Here is a 27,500-nt window from a genome sequence, read left to right on the forward strand (position 1 = left end):
TTTTTCCACGTTCCAAATCTGATTTCACAGTACGTTTTTCAAAATTCGAACCCGAAGGCCTCGAAATTTCGAGTCAAACCCGTTGACTTTGATTTTGACTGAAAATTCAAAATTTTTGAAAAGTCATATTTTATGCTTTTGATGTCTTGAATCTGAATCCGAAGTCCGTTTTACCAAATTCGAACCCGGTAAGCTATTTTTCACTGATTTATCATTCGATTCGATCCGTTTTTCATAATTAAGCTCCGTTTTTTATGTAATTTTATTGATATGGATCCGAGGAAATATTGGAAGACGAATTCAAGATTGAGGGCATTTGAATGGAATTTAATGGTCGATCAGTATTGCACGAAAATTGAGGTAATATTTTACTACCTCTTTATGCTTTATGAAACATGTGAATATTGGTAAATGTATAAATATGATAATGTTGGTCTCATTTGTGTAGTTAATGAATTCTTACACTCGATCCGAACACAGTATAAATTTGGCAACTGATTTTGGTTCAGATGATTAATATAAGAGATTGAGAGATTGTTAGAATTAAATTATAAGTTTTGTGATTAGTGATAAAGAAATCAACCTTGGATTTGTAACTTATATTTTATATCATCAAAGGTTAAATGTTAAAGGTACTTGGAAGGGAAATTATGAGAATATTCTGATAGGGTAAAATTACGAAAATACCCTTATGTTGTAGGATGACAAGAATTGTCCTTGGAAGTTGGTTAATAACTCTGAAAATACATATTGATCCAATATAACTACTGATGTGCATAAGAAATGTTAGTTTTACTTGGAAATTTTGGATAACCAGTTTTTAACCCCATGAGGGTTTATGCAAGATATTAGAAGTCTGTTAAGGAATCATTTCAAGATCAGAGAAGGTTTGGGAAAACACTTAATTATAGGATCTCCAAATTATTTTATTTTTGTTAAGAGCTAATACCAAAATTATATGGTTAAAAAATTACGAAAATGCCCTTGAGATGTAAAATAGTCTGAGTTAACCTTGAATGAGAAAGTATTTTGAGGATTCGTACTTAACTCGATTAAGTACGGATTTGATTTTTAAGATCCTGACTGAGTGCAGAAAAATTCCAGATATTACGTTTGTAAAATCTGATAAGGCACTTGACCTGAAAATATCCGAGTTACGAGTAAATACCTGAAGAACAATTTATTGGGGTGTTATTTTATCAGAATTGTTCGAATGGACTGAAATAGATGATAAATTATAATTAAATAATAAGACAGAATGGAAGGAAATGATTGAAATACATCATATCTATAGAATGACCAGAATACCCCTGTAATGGAAATGACTTAAGAATATCACCAAGCTCAGGAATGATTTGATATCCTCGAGCTCTGAAAAGAATGAAATGAAAATGAGCACCAGAATGACCAAAATACCCTTATAACCTAGACTAAGTATATGTTTTGGATTAATTAAGGAATCCAAGTAAATATGGGTGTTGTACTACCCTTAAAAGTTATGGAACAAAACTTAAGTGAGTTGATCAACCTTAATGATATGTCAGTACCTAACTGTATATATATCACTTGAATGAGCGTACGTCTACTCAAGTTTGGCTCGATGATAATTTTGGAAATATTCAGCTCAACAACTCTAGATCGCATTCAGTACTAAGAATTTTATATTTGTTCGACAAATCAACCATGAAGACCGAACTGAACTGAAAAGAAATACAATATGTATCCGAAATTCAGAAATGTCCGGAATTACTCTAGAAATTCTGAAGTAGTTGGAATAGACTTGACTGCTAAATGAACTAGGTAACCTCGAGGACTGAGGATTTAGTAAGATATTTGGAATAAGCCTGAAAACTCGGATGAACTTACGTGATATATCATCCCTATAGATTATGAACCATAAATCAATTACGTCGACATTTCCTGATATAGTTGACACATGAAAATGAAATAAAGACCATTAGAATATCTGTTAGTCTCCTTAAGATCTGTTCAGTGATGAATCATAAGATGATCCATGGATAAGAATATTTGATATTAAAGAATGAATAACCTGGAAGGTTAGTGAATTGACAAGTTGATAATTATTGGTTTTGTAAGCTATTCATCTGGAGTTGTTCGATAATCTGATCAGTCGACATAGATTGTAAAGGTCCTGAATCTTCGTTATTCCTTATCAGCTCAAATCACTTTGGATATGTATGAAAACATAAGTAACTCATATGTAAAGGATTTTGAATACCCTTCTGATTACGTAGAGCTTCCGATAAATATCCGAATAAGATGATCATGATAAGCATATTATGAATAACTGATGATTTTGTCAGCCAACAAACTCTTCAAATATGGATTCTAATTTCTGGCACTCTATCGGTAAACTGAAGATTTGTGTTTCTCTGCCCGATAAGATTATCTTGTATCTCTAAATAATATCTGAAAACTCTAGTGTGTTCTATAGTTATATGAATATTTTATTTGATTTCTGATTTGAATTCTGTTTTGACATCTTATCTGAAATCTGTTATGATTCTTAACCTAGATTCTGTTCTGATATCTGATTTAAATTATGTTTTGATTTCTGATATCTCCGTTTACTGACGGAGAAATGTTTAACCTGGAGTTTATCGTTGGAGGAAGATTATTTGCAGACTCCTCGGCTTTATGCTCAGGGTCTAAATGACATGTGCGGTTGGGTGTATGGTTCTGGGGAACCTACACATTTATGATGTGAACGGATGGGGGTATATATATATATTTAAAAAGATATGAAAAGTTACATGATTTTTGGGAACACACTAGAAAACCTATTCTGATCTCCTGAACCTAGACATCCGAAATATTTCCATTTGAAATGAATATTATTTGTTACTACCTGCGATATCAATGGAACTCAGTTCAACCTAAAAATCTGTGGATATATGAACCAATAAGGAAATGTATGTTTATTTGTATCTGCAAGTTCTTCAGCATCATCTGGTAGTTCTGTATTACTGAGCTTTCTAAAGCTCACTCTATTACTCAACATTGCAGGTTAAAAGAATTGTATCAGTGCAGCTATCGACATCAGTAAGGGAGTTCTTATGGCGTTGTTGCTGAGTATGGTACATGTGATTAGGGGCATGTAATTGTATTTTGTTTTATATACAAGCCTGAAAATCTGTTTATCTCTGCATACTGATAAGTCATTTATAAGTTATATGTTTTGATAAAAGTTTTAAATTTTTCGCTATTTTTACAGTGGGTCGCTCTGATGGCCCTAATGTGACACTCCAGATCGGATCGGGTTACCCGCATCGGTCTGAGGGGATTACAAATTTAATGATGAAATACTAAAATAAAAATAAAATACAACGTTAAATTTAATTTTGCCTATTTATAAGTTATAAAATAGGAAAAGATGATAGGTACAAAAATGAAAATATCTTGAATCATGAAAAATAAAACTATTATTTTGAAAGTTGCCTTTGTAAAATGTTTTTATAGTGGACTGTCCCTATTTTGTTTTAGGGTAAACAACATTTTTTTGTTCATTTAATTTTGTTTGTATTTTTATTTTGATTATTTAATTATAATTTTATTTAAAATTTAATTCGGGTGAAAATCATTCTATGTGAACATTTCCGTATCCATGTATGAATCCTACCCTCCAACCAGAGGCTGCAACCTGTAGACATCAATAAATTAATTTTGTCCCTTTATAAGTTATAAAAAAGAAACAGATGATATGTACGAAAATGGAAATATCTTGAATCATGACAATTATTTTGAAAGTTGCCTTTGTAAAATGCTTTTATAGGGACTGTGCCTATTTTATTTTAAGGTAAATAACATTTTTTTTGTTCATTTAAGTTTGTTTGTATTTTTTTATTAAATTTTAATTTTATTTTATGAATTTCTCTTTTTCTTCACTTGATCATTAAATCTTTAACGTTGTTTAAATCTTTTGATAAATTTATGTATAAAAAATGGAACCTTGGTTTTTAGACTTTTTTTTATTCAGTGGTGATAAAAAATATTTTCTTTCAAATTTAAATAGCGTAGAGGTCAAGAAGAAAGACAAAAATAATATGAATCAGTTTTATGTTAATCAAATGGTAAAAATTATAGATCAGATCAAGAAAAATATTAACTTTGATTTAATATGAGAAAATATACAAAGGAGAAAGGGGAATAATTTTTTTATCATGACGACGGATAACAATGAAAAAATCTGATAATAAAAAAAAATTAAAGTATTAGATTAATTTCAAAAATAAAAATACCCAAAACATAACATTTTTTGCATTGTTGTTAAACACCTAACGGTTAGACGATTAAAAAATTGAATTTCTAAAGTTGGGTGACAAAATCGAACTTTTTTAAAGTTAATTAACAAAAATATAAACACAATAAAAATTCAGTAACTAAAAGTGTAATCTATGTCTTATTCTAAGTATTGGTGGGTTCACTTTCTTTCTCTGTTCTTTCTCGTACTCTTTTTTAAACAATAAATCACCACAAAGTGCTTGGGATTAACTCGTATAAATTTTTCCCACTTTAACTAAAGTCTTGCATTCAAAATCTTGAAAATATATGCATCGTTAAATACTTAATTAAAGACTTGTATAAATTTGTTTTTTTTTTTCCAAAAAAAAAGACCTTGTCATTGTTCATTTGATGTTTTGATATTTCAGTATGGATATATATATATATATATTTGTTAGGGTAAGAAAACAATTTCAAGGAAGATTTTCAATGTTTTGAGTTTATATCTTTAAAAATTTTATAATGTTGTATTTATTGAGTTTTTAATAACCTTTTATAGATTTTATATTATTAATATAAAATCGTGTATTTATCTTTATATTGAATGTCGTTATTTTAGAATTAATCCACCTAATATCAAATTTTTACCGTCCATGTCCGAATCTCACATACCGAACGTAGCCACCAATCTACAGACAAAACTAGTTATATAAATAGACTTTAGATGGGGAGAATCAAGATCAATACTCGATAGTAGGGGACATGATGTGACAAAAAGAACAACTAAGGTTTTACTTTTTATTTCTTTAAGAATAATTAAGGTTTAATTTTCTGTTTCTTTATACATTATTTTCAAAATGAATTTTATATTAGATGTAATGTCAAAATAGGCTTCTAGCTTTAAATTAAATAGTCATTTTTACTCTTATTATTTTTTAAATATTTTGGTTATAATGTTTCATTTTAACGTAAAATACTCTCATATGAATGAAACCATTAGTTAACACTCTAAAATATGAATATTTTTACCCTAAAATGAAACATTAAAGATTAAAATACTCTAAAAAATAAAGGTTAAAATGAATATTTAATCAAATATTAAGAGTCATTTTAGTCTAAATAAAATATTGGGAGTCAAATTAATTATTTTAATAGATATTATAGACTAATTTTGACATTATACCTTTATGTTACCTACACATGTAAGAAAAAGCAAAATGAATAAGGAAGATGGTAAGCTTTATATATGGGTTAGGATGAGATTAATTACTTCTTTTTTCAGTGAATATATTTTTATTTTATACTATTAATTTTAAATTTTAATTTATTCTCGTCCAATGATCATAAAAGATGTAATACTACAAAATTTTATACTATGTAATTACATCCTAACCCGTATATATAATTTATGTAAATAGGATTTAGATATACATAATCAAGTGACACGATTAGAAATATAAATACAATAATCTGATATTATCCGTTTATAAGTTATTTAAAATAAAATAAAAAAGTTAAATTACGCATCACTAAAAATTTAGGAGGTTTGTATATCTATCATCTAATTTTTAGAATATGTATATTCTGATCATTATCGCCAAACGTTTAGATTAATTGTTATAATTTTGTTCCAGCTTATTCAAGGTTTCAAGTTCAAAAGATTGAGAATACGTCATCGTTAAATATTCAACGGTATAGATTTATTGTCATTGTTGTTATACTTAACATAATACTATTAGATGAAGGATAATTACATGTATCGTCACTAAACTACATAGGTGGTTCTATTTTAATTATTAAACTAAAATTTTTATCAATCAAATCACTTAACTATTTAAATGTCATCAGTCAAGCTATTGATCATTAATTATTTATAATATATGGTGTGACAACTAAACAAATTTATATAAATATGTATTTTTATTTATTTATTTTAATAAATATACACTACAAATCATGTGGACTTAATTTATATAAATATGTAATAAATATACACTACGAATTTTAAAAGTTTCCTTAACGTAAGTTCACATGTTTGTCCCTAAAATGTATTTTTAAAAGAAGTTTGGAAGAGATATAACCATTACCAATTTTTTTTATTACATTGCCATCAAATTAATATTTTTTATTAACTTAATTGATCAATTGTGAACTTTATTTTTTTAATTTTGTGCCAAAAATTATCGTAAAATATTTTCCGTTGCCCAAATATTCTAAAAAATTAAATAAGAGTGAAAAACATTGTGAGCTAGTAAAAGTATAATACATGATATTTTAATTAAAAATAAAACTAATATTAAATAAAAATTAATTAAATTAAAAAAAAAGTAATTAAATTAAAAATAAAAATTTATTGATCCATTAAATTTCCAATGATTTAAAAACAATTTGTTTTAAAGAATATTTTGACTAAAAGAATATTTTAAAGAATAATTTATTAACTAAATTTTTTTTTTCAAAATATTACACAGAAGATGACATAAAAATGAGAAATTAAAAATATTTACTTGATAAAATACTTTTAAATTTATATCATTTTATTTCAAATTTTTAAGTGCAATCGGATTAAACTAGGAAAAGAAATGCATGTGGCATAATAGAAAACCGTGAGTGTCACCTAGCAACATTTAATATTGGAAAATCACATTAATTTTAGCGTCTATGTCATATTTTTTTGTTTTGATTTCCAGTTTTTATAACATAAAATTTTGTATGTATTATCGATATTGTCAATCGGTCACGTGAACTCAGATGATTTTGCTTCACAGTTTGTTTCACCTAACCCCATAATTTATAATTTTATTGCCGCATCTCGATGGAACCAGTCACCCTATTGGAAATTATATTTAATCTTCTAACTATTTAGCTTTAAATATTATTAAATAATAATTTATTTTTTTCATATTCGTAGTTAATTTTATTTTATCTTTACTATCGGCGACAATAATAATTTTCGTATTGGTCGTCAACCGTCGATATTTATTATTATTTTTCTTATTAAAGTGTATCTTTATTTTTTTCTTATTTTTTATTTTAAATAATTATGTCTTTTTAACACATATTCTGCTGGCTTTATGGGCACATTTTTATTTTTTACCACTATTTTTTGTTTATTTTTTCAGGGTTTGATTTAACATCACCACGACTGATCAAAATGACGCTTATTTGTTATCATGATGATCTTATATGCTTAAGACCCTCATATTGAATTGTATATCCGATTTGCATTCGTAAATAATATTTTCACATCGCTCGATTCTGATTTGCGGTACGTCGATGGTCTTTCAATAGTTTTATTTTCTTTTGTGGGTTGTTTGTAGATGTAATCAGATATATTCATATTTATCTCGTATTTTAGTTTATTTGGTTATTTTTTAATATTTTCCTTGTATGATTCTTGTGTGATATTAAATGACTAGTTTCTTGTATTTAAGAAATTATTCTCATTATATATTTAGTTTAAAATTGTGGTTGTAAACCTCCGTTGTAATTTGGATATTTTTATTTTTAATAAAATTATTAACTTTTATTAAAAAAAAATATTAAATAACACGAGCACGATACAAATATAAACGCAAAATTATTTATAATTATTTATTCCTATTTTATTATCTACGTGTTTTATTTAGATTTATTTTAATTTGAGTCTGAATATATTTAGATTAATAATTTGGTTATAATCAACAAGTTCATACAAGTGGTAAATACTTTGATATCACTTAAATAAGTCTCGATTTTGAATTTTTGTGTATGTAAAAAATCTCCGTCTAAAGACTTATCCACCAAAATCAAGTGTGTGACACAAGTCAATCAAAATTAGTCAGGACAAAGCTCTAGAAATTAGGAGGGAACAAAAAAACATAATTTAATTATATATTATAATAATTAATTTCGATTGTATCTGTTGTAATTATAATTTTGTAACACTTAATTTTTTTAAAACGAATTAAAACGAATCATTAACATGTTATATATAATTAATTTGAGTTTGAGTATGTAAATTATATTAACTCGAATTCGACAAGTTTTGGCATGATTTAATATTATAGTGTCAACTTTTTTAAAAGAATTAAACAAGTTTTGGACAGGTCAAGTTATGTAGAAAACGAGATCGAGTTTGATTTTTGAATAAAAATTTCAAACCCGACCCATGGTAACAATATAATATTCTTCTATATATTTTGATATGATTTTTTTAATATATCTTTATAATTTTTTCATTTAGGTCCATATCTTATCAAATAAAGTTATATTTATTTATTTAATTTTGAGAATGTTTATGTTCGTATTCATTTAAATTTTTAGTATTATGTTTATTGATTATTATTTTTAGATATGTTTGTATTCGTTCTTGTTTGTTTAGCGTCCACGAACGTTTTTGTTTAACATTCGTTTAATGTTCAATAACCAACACTAGCTTACTTTACTAGTCCTTAAGTTCTTTAGACTTCATCTTATGTTGAATTTAATATTTATCTCCACCAATGTTTAAAATAAAAAAATAAAAAAAGAAGAATTGAATAAATGAGTTTATGAAAGAATTGATAACGATCCTATAAACGAGTTTGTTTGTGAATATAAATGAATCGAACACACTTTTATTTGTGTTCATTCATTTATTAAATGAACATAAAAAAATATTCATATTCGTTTATTTATCTTAATACATAAACAAAAATAAACATTATACGAATAATTTACGAACAATTTATCGAACGCTCTATTCGTTTACATCCATACTCAAAATCATAAATTCAACAAACTTACACTCGAGGATTGCTTTTTTAAATATAATTACATTCAGAATATATTAGAATCTAAATTAAAATAAATTTAAAATAATTCAATTTAATTAAAAAATGCACGTGGCCCAATAAAAAATATATTTGGTCCATGACAATGCCTTTCTGTCATCTTTTGGTTTGATTACCATTTTTATAATATGAAAAATTGTATGTGTTATCGATAGTGTATCTCGTCACGTGACCACTGATAACTCAAAATTAAACCCCTTAAGACAAGGTTATTGGCTTCCTTCCGATTGCTTTATTTTTTATATAATGATTCGAAACCAAATTGATTTTATTTTCCAAGAGGACCACATCCTCCCCCATCAAAAAAAATATTTAATATTATATAATGATACTTCTGATCCTTCTATATTTTTTCAAACTTTAAATAAAATAAATAAAAGTCGCTCCTCTAAAGATAGAACTAATTTTTAGTAAAATTATATGTAATAATAAAAATCTAACCCATATTTAATAAAACTTATATAAATTCATTATCACTCTCCTTATAATTATAAAATAAAATATTTACATAAAAATATTTTATTTCATTAGCATAATCACGTAGCACAATATAATAATAATATAGTAAGTCTTGGTCATCCACTATAGTCATGAGTTTCAACATTTCCTTATATATATTACCATCGGGAAAGCAATCTGGAAATCAATTGACAGTTCTTGTTTGCGTTGGGATTCCACTTCATTCAATTGTAGGTTTCAAAGTTCTTTCAAGCATTTCATCAAACGCATTTCAAGCTTTTATTTTATTTTATGGGTGAAAAATACGAGGGTTTTTAATGCAGGTAAAGCTGTACGTGAGAGAGTGAGCAGCGATGAGTACAGTGGCGGTGATCGGAGGTGGGATCAAAGGTCTTGTTTCGGCCTACGTTCTGGCCAAAGATGGCGTTTCCGTGGTGGTTTACGACAAAGAAGACCGATTAGGCGGCCATTCAAAGACAGTCAACTTCGATGCCGTCGATTTAGACCTTGGCTTCGTATTTCTCAATCCGGTAAGACTGTCTTTGCCTTCTATTCTAAGTTGTTTTTCCTTTGAAAATTCCTTTTAAGTCGTTATTATCATTATTTACTTTTATCATCCTCGTGAAATAGTTGGATCGGATCAATTTTTTTATTTCAAAATAAATATTTTCAATTATAATTAAATATTTTTACTTACGTTATTTTTTCTTTTCATTTTCACATCTTTTTTTTACTTTGATATTAATATGTTTAAAAAATCGAGTATAGTTTAAAGATCAAATTATAAACGATTAATAATCTCGAGATGGATTATGTTTTTAAGAGAAATTAATTATTTTCTATGCATAAAACTGTATGGATTTATAAGAAATTATATATTTTTTAGAAAAATATAATTGAAGCTTTAATTTAGAAGATTTACTCATTAATTACCTATAAAGATAAAAACAAAAATTTATGTAATGAAATATAGATTTAAGAAATTATATTAAAAAATTTATAACTGTCACAACAATTTGATTGACCGGTTGCCTTCTCTGATCTCTCCCAGCCGCGGAATATTTCCCCAGCTGAGGATAAGAAAATAAGACATTCTGTACTTTAGAAAGTGAAAGGTTTTGGACATTTCAAACTGTTTTTTTTCTTCTCCAAGTAAGCATATTATTAATAAAACCAATTATATGATTTTAGAGTATATAAAAATCTATAATATTTATATTTATAACAATTTTATATTTTATTTTATAATAATAAAATTTAATAACTCAACTGATAAGAGCGTTGTAGTAATAGCTCAAAAATTAAATTTGGAGAGATAGGGGTGGTAGAGCTACAACTTTTTAAGATAAATATGTGTTTATTTTCAAATCTGATTTTTTTGACCAATTATTTATTTTATATATTCTAAAATTTTATGTACATTAATATCATTTAAAAATTTTATATATTAATATATATATTTTCACTCTAAAAAATATTTATAAATCTATCGATATATATATATATCATTTCCCACATCTTTTGTCCCTGCTTGTAAAAGGAAAATCTCAGTGTAATTATTTTGCTCAGATACGTTTTGTCCATACTTGGCCACCCCTAATGAATTCATGGTGTGGATAAGCGGTTGGATTAAAAATTTAAAATTTTCATATATTTTAAAAAAATTATATATTTTTTTATGAAAAAAATATTTCTTTTATCTTTAAAATTTTTTATATTTAATTTCGTTCATAACATAAAATTATATGTCTACCTCTAATTTAAACCAAATTAAAATAATATTGAATTTTATATTATTTGATTTGATGTGTCGATAAGATTCTCAGGTTTGATTCTTATAAAGTTCTATGATTTTATTTATTGATTATATAGATAGTGGTTGAGAGATAGTGACATAAAATATAAAATATCATTAAAATTATTTCATTTTAACTGTTAATAAATAAAAATAGTCAACTTGTTGCTTCACACTTGAGCATAAGTGCGACCTTCTGATGTCCTTTCATTTTCCTCGGTTCAAAAATATAATTAACGTACATAGAATATTCATACACCCAGGTACGACCGTTGAAGAAATAAGTAATTATCATTATTATAATTTTTTTATATTTTTCATACAACTTTGAATTGTCAGTAGATCTGAAAATCTTTTTAAGTATTTAATTGGGTAAAGTATAGTAATGGTCACTGAACATTTCTGAAGCTTGCATTTAGGTCCCCCAACTTTTAAAACTTGCAATACAGTCTCCCAACATTTATTCCGTTTGCAATATGGTCCCCCAACTTAAACCACCGTTAGAAATTAGGGTAAATTATATAAAAGGTTATTAAACTTTTCAGATACTTGAATTTAGGTCCCCAACTTTTAAAACTTGCAAAACAGTCCTCAATTTCATTCTAAACCCCAATTTCTAAAGTAATTCAATTTCATTCTAAACCCTAAATTCCAAAATAATTTAATTAAATTCAATTATGTCAGATTTATTATTATTTAATTTTATCTTATTTCATGTGATACGTATTTTTTATATAAATATAATAGTATAATTCTTATATGTTGAAGAAATTTTTTAATTAAAAAAAGTAGTTAGGATATAGAAGAAGTTGAAAATAATTCGAATTTTAAATTTATAAAATGTTATTTTGACGTATAAATAAAAGTGTAAACTACTAGGTTGACAACTTAACTATCTAGCCTTTTTTACTTTTGTCATCGATCTTTTAAATTTATCAATCATACAACATAATTATTTAACTGTTTCAACTAAGGCACTAGTCGTTACCAATTGATACAAATGATGAAGTGGCAGTTAAAAAGAATTGACATTATTATACATTCAGTCTTTATTATTTATATAATCAATTTGGTCCTAAATTAAATAGAATTTAATAAATTAATCATTTAATTAGGATCTGACATGTGTTAGCACATGATCATGACACGTGTCATTGGTGACACATGTCACCACCTAATTATTTATATATGCTATCAATTTGGTCCTAAATTAAATAAAATTTAATAAATTAATCATTTAACCAGGATCTGACATCTGTTAACACATGATCATGATATATGTTATTGGTGACACATGTCACCACCTAATTAGAAGAAAATTAAGTTACAAAGAAGTAAAATTTGGGTCTTGGGCAAACTCAAACCTGAGTCACGCAAATGAAAGATACAGGGTGGAGCTACTAAGCTAACACCATCGTTTGTGTTAAGAGATATACAATAATACATATACTAATAGTATGACCAATGCCAGAAAAAAAAAGAATATAATGGAAAATGGAAATAATGAGATTTGAACTTCGGCAAAAAAATTGAAAGCAATAAATGATGGGAAAATATTATATTTTTTTACAATAAAAAATATTATATTTGATAAATTGTTTGATAGATTTAATATATTTTTTAAATATTAGTTGATACAATATTTTAAAAAAAATAAATTTAAGATTTATATATTTTTAAACTAAATTTAATATTTATATTTTTCATATTTATAATTCATGATTATATATATAATCTTAAGTTGAGTATTTCTAATATAATTAATAATTTTAATTTCTTATTAAAAACTAAAATATTCAAAAAATATAAACGATTCATACATTAATATATGAATATATTTTTTTATTTATACATCTAAATATAAATATACATTTATATAAATATATTTTTATTCGTATATTGAAATATTTTGATTAAAATACAAACATATTTTAAATACTAGTTTATACAAGAAAAATAAAATATATAAAAAATATAAATGATTCATACATTTAAATATAAATTGAATCATTTATATTTTCTATACATCTATATTTAATAAGAAAATAAAATTATTGGGGGACTGTTTTGCAAGTTTTAAAAGTTGGTGACCTAAATTCAAGTGCCTGAAAAGTTCAATGACCGTTTATATAATTTACCCTAATTTTCTAACAGTGGTTTAAGTTGGGGACCATATTGCAAACGGAATAAATGTTGGGGGACTGTATTGCAAGTTTTAAAAGTTAGGGGACCTAAATGCAAGCTTCAGAAATATTCAGTGACCATTACTATACTTTACCCTTAATTTTAATAAATTGAAATATGAACCTGTCTTTATACTTGGGGCCTGCTGCGGACCAGCTTTATTAAATTAGTCAATGTATTCTAATTTCAAGATAAGATTCACAATTAGTTTATGATTAGTATACTTAGGTACCTTAGAGTGCTCGTAATCAAATAATTGACATGCAATTTCATTTTATCATTTATAGAAATGATTAACACGTACATGATCGTGAACTCCGATCTTCGAATATAGATAGTAAACTAGACATGTTCGTTTACAAAACGTTACAAAAGGAATAATAAAACTACATATTTCTCTTAAAAATCATTGGGGTTTAAGCAAGGCAGAGAACTGTTATTACAGAAATGTTGAATATGATGGAAACAAATCCATGGATTCAATTCTATGAACTACTGGATTTCTATGTTTTGTTGAAGCAATGCATGAACTTGTATGTATATATGGGAAACTTGACAGGCAAGATATGCGACACTGTTGGAGATGTTTGATAGCCTTGGAGTTGATGTGGAGACATCTGATGTTTCCTTCTCCGTTAGCCATGACAAAGGCAATGGCTACGAATGGTGCAGCCAATATGGTTTTTCAAACTACTTTGCTCAAAAGAAGAAACTGTTGAATCCTTTCAATTGGCAGAACCTCAGAGAGATCATCAAATTCGGGAACGACGTCGAGAGGTTTGCCCTTTCGTGATCACAATATTTCTCAACTGCTCTTACTATGTGTTTTCCTGATAAATCCACTTGTGTTTTGCAGTTACCTTGGATCAGTTGAGAGCAACCCTGACATTGATCGTAATGAAACCTTGGGAGAGTTTATTAAGTCAAAGGGTTACTCTGAAAATTTTCAGGACACTTATCTGGTGAGCTGCTGAAGGATTTATATGTATATGTTTCATCCAATTGTTTATTGACCTTTCGTTTATACTGATTAAAACATTGAAATTTGACAGGCTCCCATATGTGGTTCAATGTGGTCAAGCTCCAAGGAAGATGTTATGAAGTTTTCAGCCTTCTCCATTCTTTCGTTTTGTCGCACTCACCATCTATATCAGGTGTTTGATTAATTTCCCAAATGAATACTACCTAGTCATAAGACCTGATATACTGATTTCGTTTGTTGATCTTATTGTTTTTCATTTCCATCTCAAGCAATTTGGGCAGCCTCAGTGGTTAACTATCAAAGGGCACTCGCATTTTGTTAAAAAGGTGAGCACTTTCACCAGTTTCCTTAACTCTCCAACTCCATATGTGTTCATCTTATTTGTGACATTGGTTGTTCGAAAGTACAAAAACTCGGGGTTCTACTGATGTAAACTAAATAAAAATGTGTTCCAATTCAATAAAATCAGGTCAGAGATGTGCTGGAGACTAAAGGGTGTCAATTTAAACTTGGTTCTGAAATACAATCTGTTTTGCCTGCCGATAACGGTGAGTGATTGCTCCCCTTGTCATATTTCTGTGTTAAGTTTTGTATCAGTAAATATGACATCTTTCCTTTGAGCATAACTTTCTTGAAAATTCCCATATAGATGTAAAACATTTTTCCTATCAGAGATTTATGGACCTCCAAGGATAATTGTATAAATGGATTAGCAGGTACCACCGTGGTGTGCGGAGATGGTTCCGAAGAAACTTACAGTGGATGCATACTGGCTGTTGATGCTCCCACAGCCCTGAGAATATTAGGAAAACAAGCAACATTTGAAGAAACGAGAGTATTGGGTGCAGTCCAATATTCTTCAATGTACTAGAACTTGTTTTCCCTCTTTGATCTATATACTTAATGTTGTTCCTACCTGTATCTCAAAATTAATATGCATATAAGGAAGTTGATATCGGTAAACGATGACTTGATATAGTTTAAGATGTCAAAATTCATTAGAATACAGGAACTTCGACCTTCTAGAGCTTACTAAAATTCATGAAACTGATCAATTGTTTCTGTTTGCAGTGATATGTACCTTCACCAGGACAGCAGTTTAATGCCACAAAACAAATCAGCTTGGGGTGCACTGAATTTTCTCAATACTAGAGAAAATAAAGCAAGCTTAACGTATTGGCTTGATGCACTGCAGGTATGCGACAAGTTCTTCGAGTAAACAAGATGTTAAACCTGTCATATACCATCTATCTCATCAAAATTACTAAAATACTTGGTTGTTTATCAAGTTATAACTTCGAGCATCGCTGCTGACAGGTTCTTCTTACTTTTTTCAGAAAATTGAGAAAACTAGTCTGCCATTTTTTGTGACAGTCAACCCAGACCATACCCCAAAGAAAACCTTACTTAAGTGGTCGACTGGCTATGCAATTCCCTCTGTTGCTGCCTCAAAAGCTTCTCTTGAGTTTGGTCAAATTCAAGGGAAGAGAGGAATCTGGTTCTGTGGTGAGATATTTCCTCCATGAAATTACTCAACATTTTGAGCTATAGTATTATGAGATTCATCCATTTCAAGAGAAGTAATTGCTCTTTCGGTACTCTTGTAATAGATGTCTATTATCAGTTAAGTATTCTCGCTGCTGGCAGTGTGCTGTGCTAATTAGCTAGACAGTTAAATTTTATTAGTATTGTCATTATACGAAAATGGTGCATCATGTTGACTGCCTCTCATCTGAGTATTTGTTTGCGATTCTTTCAGGTTATGGCCTCCATGAGGATGAATTAAAGGTAGATATCTTATAATTTCAGCTTATTTATAACTTCAACAATGATTCAATCTTATAAATGCCTTTAGTTTAGGCTGCAATGAACTTACAAGAACTTACAAAGCATTCTTATAAGGAGCTATTTTTTCGCAGGCTGGCTTGGATGCTGCTCATGGTTTCTTGGGAAAGAAGTCTTATGTTCTGCACAGTCCAAAGAATATGGCACCGTCTTTCATGGAAACAACGGCACGCCTCTTTGTTACTAAATTCTTTCAACAATATATATCTGTGGGCTGCGTAATGTGAGTTCTTAAAGATAATCACTCAATCTTTTCAGCATTTTGTTATTTCAGTGCATGTTTTTTCTTCTTCTTGAATTTGACACAATTTACGGTGTGACATTCTCCAGTTTCTTAGAGGAAGGAGGCAAAATTTTCTCTTTCAAAGGAAACATGGAAATATGTCCTCTTAAAACAGTACTGAAAGTGCACAATCCTCAGTTTTATTGGAGGGTAAAATCTACTTGAATTTCTGATCAAGTTGGATTAGTTGTTATTATTAAAATATAGTGCTGATGAACATTGGATGTGTTTTCTCCCAGATTATGAAAGAAGCTGATATAGGCCTTGCAGATGCATATATCAATGGCGATTTTTCTTTTGTCGATGAAAAGGAAGGTCTTCTAAATCTTTTCCGGGTAAGAAAAGGTTCTCGAGACTTGTTCCCATAAATACAGTACAATTTATCTTACTTATAATACCTTCATTGACAACTTTGCAGATACTCGTTGCCAATAAAGAGAATTCAGCTACGTCAAATAAAAGAAGGTTTGTTGTTAGCTTGAAGAAGAATCTCGATTGTGATACTAGTAGAATCCATCAACAAAATCGGTTTGTTAAACACGGACATTTAATTGGTTGCAGGACTTGGTGGTCGCCTGCACTGTTAACAGCTAGTATATCATCGGCAAAGTATTTTGTGAAGCATCTCATGAGACAAAATACCATTACGCAGGCTCGTAGGAACATTGCTCGTCATTATGATCTGGTAAGTAATCATGACTTTGATTACAAGGTTTCATAACAACATATGCATTATTCACCCTCCAACAAGTTATTTGTATTACAAACTGCAAACTTTGTCCAGAGAGCTCTTTGTTAAGGAACTATGTTACTAAGGTGTTAATATGTACTAGCCACAAATAAGGCTATTTCCAACAGGATTTATCGAATCAAAGCTAACTATTTCCCCGCAAATTTTGTTTGCAGAGCAACGAGCTTTTCACTCTATACTTGGGTAAAATGATGCAATACTCTTCAGGAGTTTTTAGGGTCAGGATCTAAACTTATGAGTTTCTCTAAAAGTGCATGAACATTCAGATTTTATCTTTTTCTAGCGTTGTGACATTGATATTAAGTTACTTTACAGACGGGAGAAGAGCATTTGGACGTCGCACAGCGAAGAAAAATCAGTTCTCTAATTGAGAAAGTGAGCATTCACGATGGTCTCATCATCATTCTTCATTTTCTTTTGCTATGATCATTTATTTGATTGTGTTGTTCTCTGATACACGCAGGCAAGGATAGAGAAGTCACATGAAGTTCTCGACATTGGGTGCGGTTGGGGAAGCTTAGCTATTGAAACTGTCAAAAGAACAGGATGCAAATACACTGGCATCACTCTATCAGAGCAGCAACTGAAATATGCTCAAGAAAAAGTGAAGGAAGCTGGACTTGAGGTATCCATGTCCGAAAAAACCCAGCTTCTGTCTGCAAGTAATTCTGATTTTCACCTTGTTTCCCATAGCTAACAAGTTTCTTAACATCAGGATAAAATCAAAATACTTCTCTGCGACTATCGCCAGTTACCTAAGCAACACCAATTTGACAGAATCATATCTGTGTAAGCTATAAATTCCACTTCTTTAACTTATATTTAGTAATTACATGACAAATAGTTTCAACATTTTGCTATTATGTTCTTCAGAGAGATGGTAGAACATGTTGGTGAAGAATATATCGAGGAGTTTTACCGATGCTGCGACCAATTATTGAAGGAAGATGGACTTTTCGTTCTTCAGGTAATGCTAAAATGGTGAAATAGAACTTTCACCTTCGTATTAGGCCAAAACAATTCATTGATGTCCAAGAGTGGTCTTTTGTTTTTCTTTTTCCTCAGTTCATATCAATTCCAGAGGAGCTTTCCAAGGAAATTCAGCAAACAGCAGGTTTCCTAAAGGAATATATCTTCCCTGGTGGAACCCTGCTTTCTTTGGACAGGAATTTGACAGCCATGGCTAATGCAACAAGATTCAGGTAACACCTGTCGTTGTTTAGACGATCAACCATGCATTTTTCTTTGTTCGACAGTAGAAACTGATTAACGATTATTGCACGAGTGCAGTGTGGAGCATGTCGAAAACATCGGAATCAGTTATTACCACACACTGAGATGGTGGCGAAAACTTTTCCTGGAAAACACAAGGTACTTAAGCAACTCTCCCCTCCTACACATTGTGCCGATTTTGAATGGCATGAGAAGTTCACGACGATGAACATATTTTGTTTTCCTCCTCAGCAAAGTTCTGGCTCTGGGATTCGACGACAAGTTCATGCGGACATGGGAATACTATTTTGATTACTGTGCTGCTGGTTTCAAGACCGGAACCCTGATAGATTACCAGGTAAATTCCATACATACATACAATCATACTATATTATATAGTCTTAGACTACTTACTCATGTCAAACAACAAGGATTTCCATGTATTGTTTCATTACATGTGTACGTGGAAGATTTTAATCCTTAGACTTGCTGCTATGAACGAATGCAGGTTGTATTTTCGCGGGCCGGCAATTTCGGTACACTTGGAGATCCGTACAAAGGTTTCCCATCGGCATATTCCTTCAATGATGAATGAGCTTCGTGTTGAATATTGGTCCGGAAATAATCAGGCTTTAATGACGATCACCGTAGACAGATTCAACCGGCTGGATCAAACTGCTGCTGCTGCTACCAGTGTTTCGAACACAACCTGTCTGCTCTAGTCTCTACTTGTGTTTAGTCGATGGTTATGTTGCAATGCAAGAATAAGAAAATATATATGTTATATATAATATATATAAATGAATAATGTTTGTATCCGGTAGACTGGTTGGATGTTATGTATGAAGGTTTCACAACTTTTAATGTTGCCTGGTTTCACCACTTTCAGTGCTTAGTCTACAAATTTTCATATTCAAATTTCATTTAGATGAAACTGAAATTTAGAGTAATTCTAAAAAAAAAATACAGGATTTGAACCAGAGTCGAATAATAAAAAATTATTTACCCTATCACCACTCCAAATCTTAATTTTAATATGAAACTACAATCAAACGTTACTTAACATAAATCTTAATAAATTATTGAATTCTATCATTTACATATTAAATCTATATGAATAATGATATATTTTTCATATAAAAATTGATTTAAATACGACAATTGAAAAAATAAAAAATAAAAATAAAATTATTAATAAATAACAAAACTTTAAAATTAAGAAAGAACATAAAACTTTTAAAGCTCCAAAAAATTATCTCAACTAACCATCCAAACATAAAATTATAGCATTTTAAAGTTTTCACCTCACATTTAGTCCTGTACATTATTTCTAAAAAGCTAAGTTAAATGCATATTTTTAATTTAAAATTTCTTAAAAAATCATTTTAATTCTAATAGTTTTAAATTTCTTTTAGTTTAATTTATATAATTAAAAGGTAATAATTAAATTAAAATCATTCACAGATGATAGTTGTCACCAATTAATAATATTAAAATAAAATAAAATAATTAAAATTGTCAATATTTAAAAATAATTTTGATAATTATTTATTTTAAATCTCTAAATAAATTTTTGATAATAATGTTTTTAAGTTTTTTTTTTTAAATATAATAAATCAGTATTTTACCGAATTAAAAGTATCCATAGTCTAGTTTACATTAGTTGTAAATAATAATTGAAAATTTGAAATTAATTAAATCTTATAAATAGATGAAATATTTACAAATAGGTCAAATAAAGTAATTTAGTTGATCCAACGGATATGAGCACTCTATCAAAACAGCATATAATATAAACCCTAATTCCCACTCTTATAGTTCCCTCTTCGCCTCTCTATCAGCTCCAACACTCCCACACACTAACATCAAAAATGGTGAGTACTATCTACATATTTTCACGTTTCCCAATCTTTTATTTTTTATTTTCATTTAATTTTTTCCGTGATTCTTTTTAGCCGTTCAAGAGGTACGTTGAGATCGGGAGAGTGGCTCTCGTTAACTATGGGAAAGACTACGGCAAGTTGGTTGTCATCGTTGATGTCGTCGACCAGAGTAGAGTATGCACCCCTCCCAGATTTAATACAGTATTGGTTTTCCTTTTAAGTTGTCATTTTTAGGCGTTCTGTGGGTTTTGTGATGATGAAATGGAATTTGGGCTTTTAGCTTCTGAGGTTGATGTTGTAATGGGTGTTTAAGGGGAAATTCAATGGTACATCATGGTTTTTTAGGGTTTTTAATGCATTTTTGTTTCTTATACTAAGTTAATTGGATTTTCAAACTGGGTATTTGTTCTGGTTCTCTGTGTTTGTCTTGTTGAGTGCACTTTAGTTTGAAATATTCATTTCATCGGAAAATCGTTGCAGAAATGAATCTGCCTTATGTTAAGTCATTTGGTATTTCAAGACTTGTGCCAACTCAATGTTTACTTTACACTTGGGGAGGAGTGTTGGATACATGGATATTAGTATGATTTAAGCTTATGTGCTGAGTTTTACTGTTTATTTGGAGGGTCGGGGCTTCATTATGCACCTCGGATTCCAGGGGTTTGATGTGTTATATGAAGGTACTTCAGGAAGAAAAATGAAGATTCGGAGAACATCAGTCTAATTCTATGCTGATTAGGTGTGGATGTTTCTTGATACGCCACTATTGTTTTGACTTGTTAATTATGGTATATATGCATGCCGTTGTACTTGATGATCAGTGTTAGCTTAGAGAACGGATAGAATGTGGAGCTTTATCAGCCACTGAAAGATAGAATCATTGAGTAGATTGAAGTTAGGTAGGTGATATTTGCCAACATGGAGCTTCAGTGCTTGTGTTTTTGATGTGGCAGGCACTTGTTGATGCCCCAGATATGATGAGAGGCCAAATGAACTTCAAGAGGCTTACGTTGACTGATATCACTATCGACATTCCCCGTGTTCCAAAGAAGAGGACATTGATTGAAGCTATGGAGAAGGCTGGTAAGGATGATAGTTTTTACCAGCATTGCAGTATCGTTTCTCGAAGTAATGTTTCTTTCTAATCAGTTTTATGTTGTCTTGCAGATGTCAAGACCAAATGGGAAAATAGCTCATGGGGTAGAAAGCTGATTGTCCAGAAGAGAAGGGCATCTCTCAATGACTTTGATAGGTTCAAGCAAATGTTGGCTAAGATCAGGGTCAGTTTGTGATACCCACTATTGCATCTACTTGTTTTATGTTTGTTTTCTTTGCAAATAACGCTTTCTAGAAATTTGAAGTTGACAAAGCTGTAATATATTGTTTTGCAGAGGGCCGGAGTCGTTAGGCAAGAGCTTGCTAAGCTGAAAAAGGAGAATGTATCTTGAATTGATATTGAATCATGGATTTTTCTATTTTTGTCATCTACATTCTGCAGCTTCTTTTCATGTTTTTCTTTATAGCTAGATGGTGCTTATCAATGTTATTGCTTGATGCAATTTTTCTTATTTAACTTCTGGTATTTAATTATACAGGAAAAGGAAACCACTAGCACTATGCTGGGATAAAATTGTTCCCATTTTATTATATTTTTGTTTCTATAAAGTAATCTTACTACTCGATGTTAATAATTTGGATCAACCTGGTAACAAAATCAGGTTAAATTAAAGTGCATATCTTAATTGTTGATCTGTGATGTTTGCTGCAATTGCAAACAGAGATAGCTGCTTGATTTTTCTCTACTTTACATTGTTGAGTTTTATGAAACTAAGTTTGGGAAGGGGATGCCTTGTCGGTGGTTTCACCAACAGCTGCAGATGGTTTGCTGTACCTCATAAGCACCCGATCTTTATTATTGCTCCACCATTCCTCAGCCTGTTGCTCTGCAAACTTTCGTTTGCTGCAAAAACGTTGAGTCATTACAAGGCTAACGATTATATATGATAATCAATATTGGTTTCTTAGTAGAGTAGAAATGTTGGTTCACCGGGTTTGTGTTTATGTTGATGGTACATTCGGTTATGTATGTATTTGTGATGAGTGTGTAGGACAGAAGGGGAGCTATTTCAAAGCTTGTGCAATGAATAGCCATCTGGAAATTTCAGTAAAATCAAGTCAAGTACCTGAATCTAACTCGTTTGAAGATCTTCCCTCCATTTTGGTGATTAACATAAGTGATGTAGACTCCGGGTTCGAATTGCTCGGTAAGTTCACCAGAGCTTGGTTGAGCTGCAGCCTCTCTGGAACTTCTACTATCATTAGATGGGACAGTAGCTGTGGTGCCTTCTGCCGCCTGGTTTTCAATGGTTGCTGGCAGAGAAGCATCAGGTTTTCCATAAGTGCTTAAGAATGCTTCAGCTTGAGTATTCATAGCTTTAAAGGTTTCAGTTTCAGAAACCTCAGAAGGCAACTTCTCGAATAGTTCCTTCAACTGTAGAACAATATCAAATTGTATTTATCAGTAGGTATCATCGTAGATGGCATGAGTTGCTTCTGGTGGCAAACTGAAAATTTAAGCGAGTTAAATTAGATGTACCTCATCTATGATGGATTTCACAACTTCCTTGGTCTCTTTAAACTTGGATGATTCTCTTACAGCATACAAGGCGGAATCTTGAGCATTTTTCCGTAGTTTCTGAATCTCCACGTCTTGTGTATCACATTTCTGCTTCAAACTTTTGACCTGTAATCACTCGAAAGGAGAGAAAAACAAATTAGTTTTGAGGGCAGGCTGCCTGAATAACACAAGCAGTGGATGAGCATAACAGAACAGCAAATAGGTATAATATCACTAGTACTTGATTTTGCAGTTTTGACACTTCTTGGTTCAGGTGTTCATTTGACCTCCCGGGGCTTTCAATAACATTTTTCGAAAATGCATTTGTGCCGCATGGAGGACTTGGTCGCCTTGAGTACGGTGAACTAGATCTCGAGTTCATAGGGGAATGAGGTGGTGGCGTTGCAGGAGGTGTAGCCGGTCTAAAAGCAGTTTGAAAAGGAACTAATGAACTTGAAATTGGAGCCTCTCTAAGCTGTAAAGGTGATGGAGCCTGGGAAGCTCGCATTTGAGAAGCATCGATTCTAGACCCAGGTTTTCCTGACATTATCTCAAGGTACTTGAGCAGTTCTGTGTTGGGAGAAAGCAAAAGCCTGGAAGACCTTATCTCTCCTCTATCGGCAGATCTTTCCTTGCCATCAATTGAGGACCGTGGGGCAGCAAACTTTCTATTCAAAAGCGAAGTATTACCAGCTTCAGCAGATTTAAGTTTTGCGTAGCAAGCATCACAGACACGGTGAGGTTTTCCTGGAGTTGGAGCCAATGCTGCCTTCAAAGCTTTCTTTGAACTGCAAGCATGGCAATGCACCAGTCCGCAATGGCAACAATTGTGCCTCTTTCTAGTAAAGCCAAACGCCTGCCGGCAGCCGGTGCAAACTGACTGGTCAGCATCAGATATCCATTTATGGATGCATATACAGGAAGTGAAGTTTGAACCACATGATATATTTTTGACATGCCTTTCCCTCAATGATTCGACCAATGTTGGAGTTCTTCTATCTTCTATGTCACCATGTCCTAGTCTTCCATTGGCACCTCTTCCCCATGTGAATATTTCACTTCTTGATGTCAGTACAGCAACATGATATGCCCCACAGGCAATTTCTTTGACAAATTCACCTACCAGATTATCTTGTACCAGGCACGGTAATTTTCCATCAGAACTTGGGTTGCCTAGTTAACCATATGCAGTACCACCCATGGTAAACACATGACCCGATGTAGTAAGTGCAACCGTAATAGTATGTCCACAAGCTAGCTGATGGAAGTTGTAGTCAATTAACGAAGAGACGCAGGATGGAAGGAGGTAACTTTCCTTATTTCCATGACCTAGCCGGTGTTTATCCCCATCACCCAAGGTGAACAACTTTCTTGATGAAATGTTAGCACCGGACTGGCCTGAAACCTCAAGAATAGCTGCGGTATGCCATACTCCACATGCAACTTTAACAGTCTTTAGTCCATTCAACATTTGTACTTCTTTTGGATATGTAGTGCTTTCTCTATCTCCATGGCCCAAAACACCAAATCTTCCATCCCCAAATGTAAATAGCTTGCCATTAGAAGTTGCCAGAGCTGAATGCCAAGTGCCACACGAGATGGATAAGACTTGCAGTCCTTCTAATGCACCACAAACTCTCTTTGGGATCCAGTGGCTGACGTCGGTACCATGACCAAGGAGGCCAGCATTATGAACACCATCACCCCAAGTGAATAAATCACCAGCTGAGGATACAACACATGTATGATATTTTCTGGATGCAACGAATTCCACATTAGTTACTGCCAGGAACTCAACTAGTTGGGGGTGGTTAAAATCTTTTTCGGTTCCATGACCAAGTCTTCCTCCTGATTCCTCACCCCAGGTGAAAACTTCACCCTGCTTTGTTACGAGAGCAATATGTCTCACACCGCAAGCTATCTGATGAACATCAAGCACTACATTCGATTCCAAGGGCCTAGCAGTTAGCACATCAATTTTGGAGAAACTGAGCTTGCAGGCCCATCTGATCCGTCAGGCCATACTTCTCCCCACATGTAAACATCACCTAATGATTCTATATCATCTGGACCCCCTGATCCACCACTTGAACAGCTAGGAGTGCTTGAAACACTAATCCGGAAACCATCTGCATTACTAGCTCTCATCTGCATACTTGCACGTTCTGACCCCGCATCTGGGGTTCCAATATCAAATGATGCAACACTACTGGAAATACTATTGCTGAACTCTAGAGCACCAAATAGGCGACCATTTTGAAATAAATAACCTTCTTGTAGCAGTCACAAAAGACATGAAAGGAAGTCGGAAAATATTCCAATCTAAAGAACGGGCAACAAATGTAGCCATACAATCCACGAGTTCTTGTAACTATAATGGACGTTCACGCTGCATGTATCATCGAAAAGACCATAACCAATGCAATTTATGTCCTTTGTGATGCATTAGTACAAATATTTTATATTGTAAATGAACTCTCCGAGAAATACTGGTCGGTCTGCTAACTCAATACATGCGACAAGCGACTTATTATATGCGTATGTATGTAGATAGCAGAGCTCACATCACTTAAATCCCTTTTTGTTCGTCTCTTTTGATTCTGTCCGATCAATGCCTTAAGACCTGATAGCCACACTTCAACTTCAGCTTTGTCCTTGCAGATCTATGGAGGTAGACAATTGCAATCACTGGATTCAAATTTACCATTCAGCTGAATATGAAAAAATAGCAGATAACCTAATGACTGGTACTAACCAAGTCGAGAGACCCTTAGTATATAGAAGTGAAAATGAGAAGTACTCCTTTTCTGGGCGCAAAAATCTTCTTAAAACAGCCTGTAGAAGTTGAAAAGCACTGGTGTTATTTTTTTTGCATGTTATCTTAGTGGCATGACAAAAAAAAAAATCCTTCAGTGACCGAAAATATCTTATAATATATGATTTTAACAATTTTTTTTAGATTTGTAAAAATAACCAACAAAATCGCAACGCGAACTCCTATTTCGCAACGCTAATTACCGATATAGGTAAACACAACTATTCGCAACGCGAATTTTAGTTTCGTAACGCGAATTTAGTTTCGCAACTTAATTACCGATATAGGTAAACATGGTAGAAAAAATCCGGTAAAAAATCCGAATTCGACAATTTGAAAACTGAGTTGCGAATTTGGCAAATTCGTGTTGTGAAATGTGAAATCTCGCCTCTTAAAGAAAAAATTAAAGGACATAAAATGCACCGGAGTGATTTTCAACCTGGAACATCCCAGTTGCTAAGTCCACATATGAATCACTCAGCTAAACCTACGCTTGTAAAGGAATTGAACAAACATGAACGAGGGTATATTCATATTCGTTCGTTCGTTTAACTTTAACCAAACAAACGAACTGTCGAAATGATTTTTTCTTTAAGAGGCGAGATTTTATATTTCGCAACACGAATTTGCCAAATTCGCAACTTAGTTTTCAAATTGGCAAATTCGGATTTTTGACCGATTTTTTTTCTACCGTGTTTACCTATATCGGTAATTAGCGTTGCGAAAATTTCCAAATTCGAAACGCGAATTTGGAAACTGTGTTGCAAAATAGAAGTTCGCGTTGCGAATTTGAAATCACATTGCGATTTTGTTGGTTATTTTTACAAATAAAAAAATTTGATTAAAATCGTATATTATAAGACATTTTCGGTTACTAAAGTTATTTTCTCAAAAAAAAAAAACTAAATACGCGGCAACATTCACCATTAACTGGAAAAATAAAAAAACTGGAATTAAACTTACAGCTCGTTGTCCAGGATCGATACGAGAGACGGAGCTTAATTTCAGATTCTTCTCTTGTCCATGCGATAACCATATTAATGTTGTTTCATTCAGTTAATAAAGCTAAAACTGAAATCATATATGCACTTAAGATTACTGAGAGAGAAACTGCATATGCTTTTCTAGTAATGGATGCTTACTAGTAGAAAACAACAGAAATTAGGAAGTATAAGAGAATTTACACGCAAACATTGATATACGCAGGAATGGACCGACAGGGTGGGTGGGAGAAGTTACCCCACCTAAAAATTTTAAATTCTTTTATATATATTTTTTTATATTTTTTATTGATAATTTATTTTTATCTTTGAAATTTTTTAAGTTCACTTTCCTTTAAAATTTTATAAATTCGTCTCCTAATATAAAATCAACATCTATTCATGTATATATGTATATGTATTATTATGTAAAATTAGAACTAAATAAATGTCCATCTTGCTTATTTGCATAGTATTTCAAGTAAGGTAAGAATTTTAATTGTACTCGTTCAAACAATAATTTCGACATGAAGTTATGTGAAAAATTCATCCACAGTTGTTCTTCAAACTTAAGATGCCAACTATCCACCAAGACCGTTTTGTATACAAACAAGGACGGAGCCGGGATGAAACTTTAG

General features: G+C 31.2%; 2 protein-coding genes, 1 long non-coding RNA gene and 1 pseudogene across 3 annotated transcripts; 2 read left to right on the forward strand and 2 right to left on the reverse strand.

The window, feature by feature from the left end:
- Nucleotides 1-9,709: 9,709 nt before the first annotated feature.
- On the forward strand, nt 9,710-19,435 carry LOC120128025. Its single transcript, XM_039145804.1, has 25 exons — nt 9,710-9,745; nt 9,839-10,045; nt 14,054-14,271; nt 14,351-14,456; nt 14,547-14,648; nt 14,746-14,802; nt 14,946-15,024; nt 15,193-15,340; nt 15,548-15,671; nt 15,814-15,982; nt 16,236-16,264; nt 16,396-16,544; nt 16,652-16,754; nt 16,844-16,939; nt 17,023-17,069; nt 17,166-17,289; nt 17,511-17,573; nt 17,671-17,730; nt 17,819-17,980; nt 18,071-18,144; nt 18,229-18,322; nt 18,421-18,557; nt 18,646-18,726; nt 18,820-18,925; nt 19,076-19,435. The coding sequence occupies exons 2-25, from the start codon at nt 9,869-9,871 to the stop codon at nt 19,160-19,162; spliced, it is 2,592 nt and encodes an 863-aa protein (XP_039001735.1). The 5' UTR covers nt 9,710-9,745; nt 9,839-9,868; the 3' UTR covers nt 19,163-19,435.
- Nucleotides 19,436-20,316: 881 nt separating this feature from the next.
- On the forward strand, nt 20,317-21,976 carry LOC120128037 (60S ribosomal protein L14-2-like). Its single transcript, XM_039145815.1, has 5 exons — nt 20,317-20,441; nt 20,523-20,624; nt 21,404-21,533; nt 21,618-21,730; nt 21,842-21,976. The coding sequence occupies exons 1-5, from the start codon at nt 20,439-20,441 to the stop codon at nt 21,896-21,898; spliced, it is 405 nt and encodes a 134-aa protein (XP_039001746.1). The 5' UTR covers nt 20,317-20,438; the 3' UTR covers nt 21,899-21,976.
- Nucleotides 21,977-22,277: 301 nt separating this feature from the next.
- On the reverse strand, nt 22,278-25,344 carry LOC120128103 (annotated as a pseudogene).
- A 293-nt stretch (nt 25,345-25,637) lies between these two features.
- LOC120128041 lies at nt 25,638-26,938 on the reverse strand. Its single transcript, XR_005516594.1, has 3 exons — nt 26,846-26,938; nt 25,823-25,902; nt 25,638-25,730 (listed from the first exon to the last, which is right to left on the reverse strand). It is a non-coding gene; the product is annotated as an uncharacterized LOC120128041 (long non-coding RNA).
- Between the last annotated feature and the right edge of the window lie 562 nt (nt 26,939-27,500).

This window comes from Hibiscus syriacus, unplaced genomic scaffold (assembly GCF_006381635.1).
Source record: "Hibiscus syriacus cultivar Baekdansim isolate YM2019G1 unplaced genomic scaffold, ASM638163v2 tig00110474_pilon, whole genome shotgun sequence".
NCBI classification, from domain to species: Eukaryota; Viridiplantae; Streptophyta; class Magnoliopsida; order Malvales; family Malvaceae; genus Hibiscus; species Hibiscus syriacus.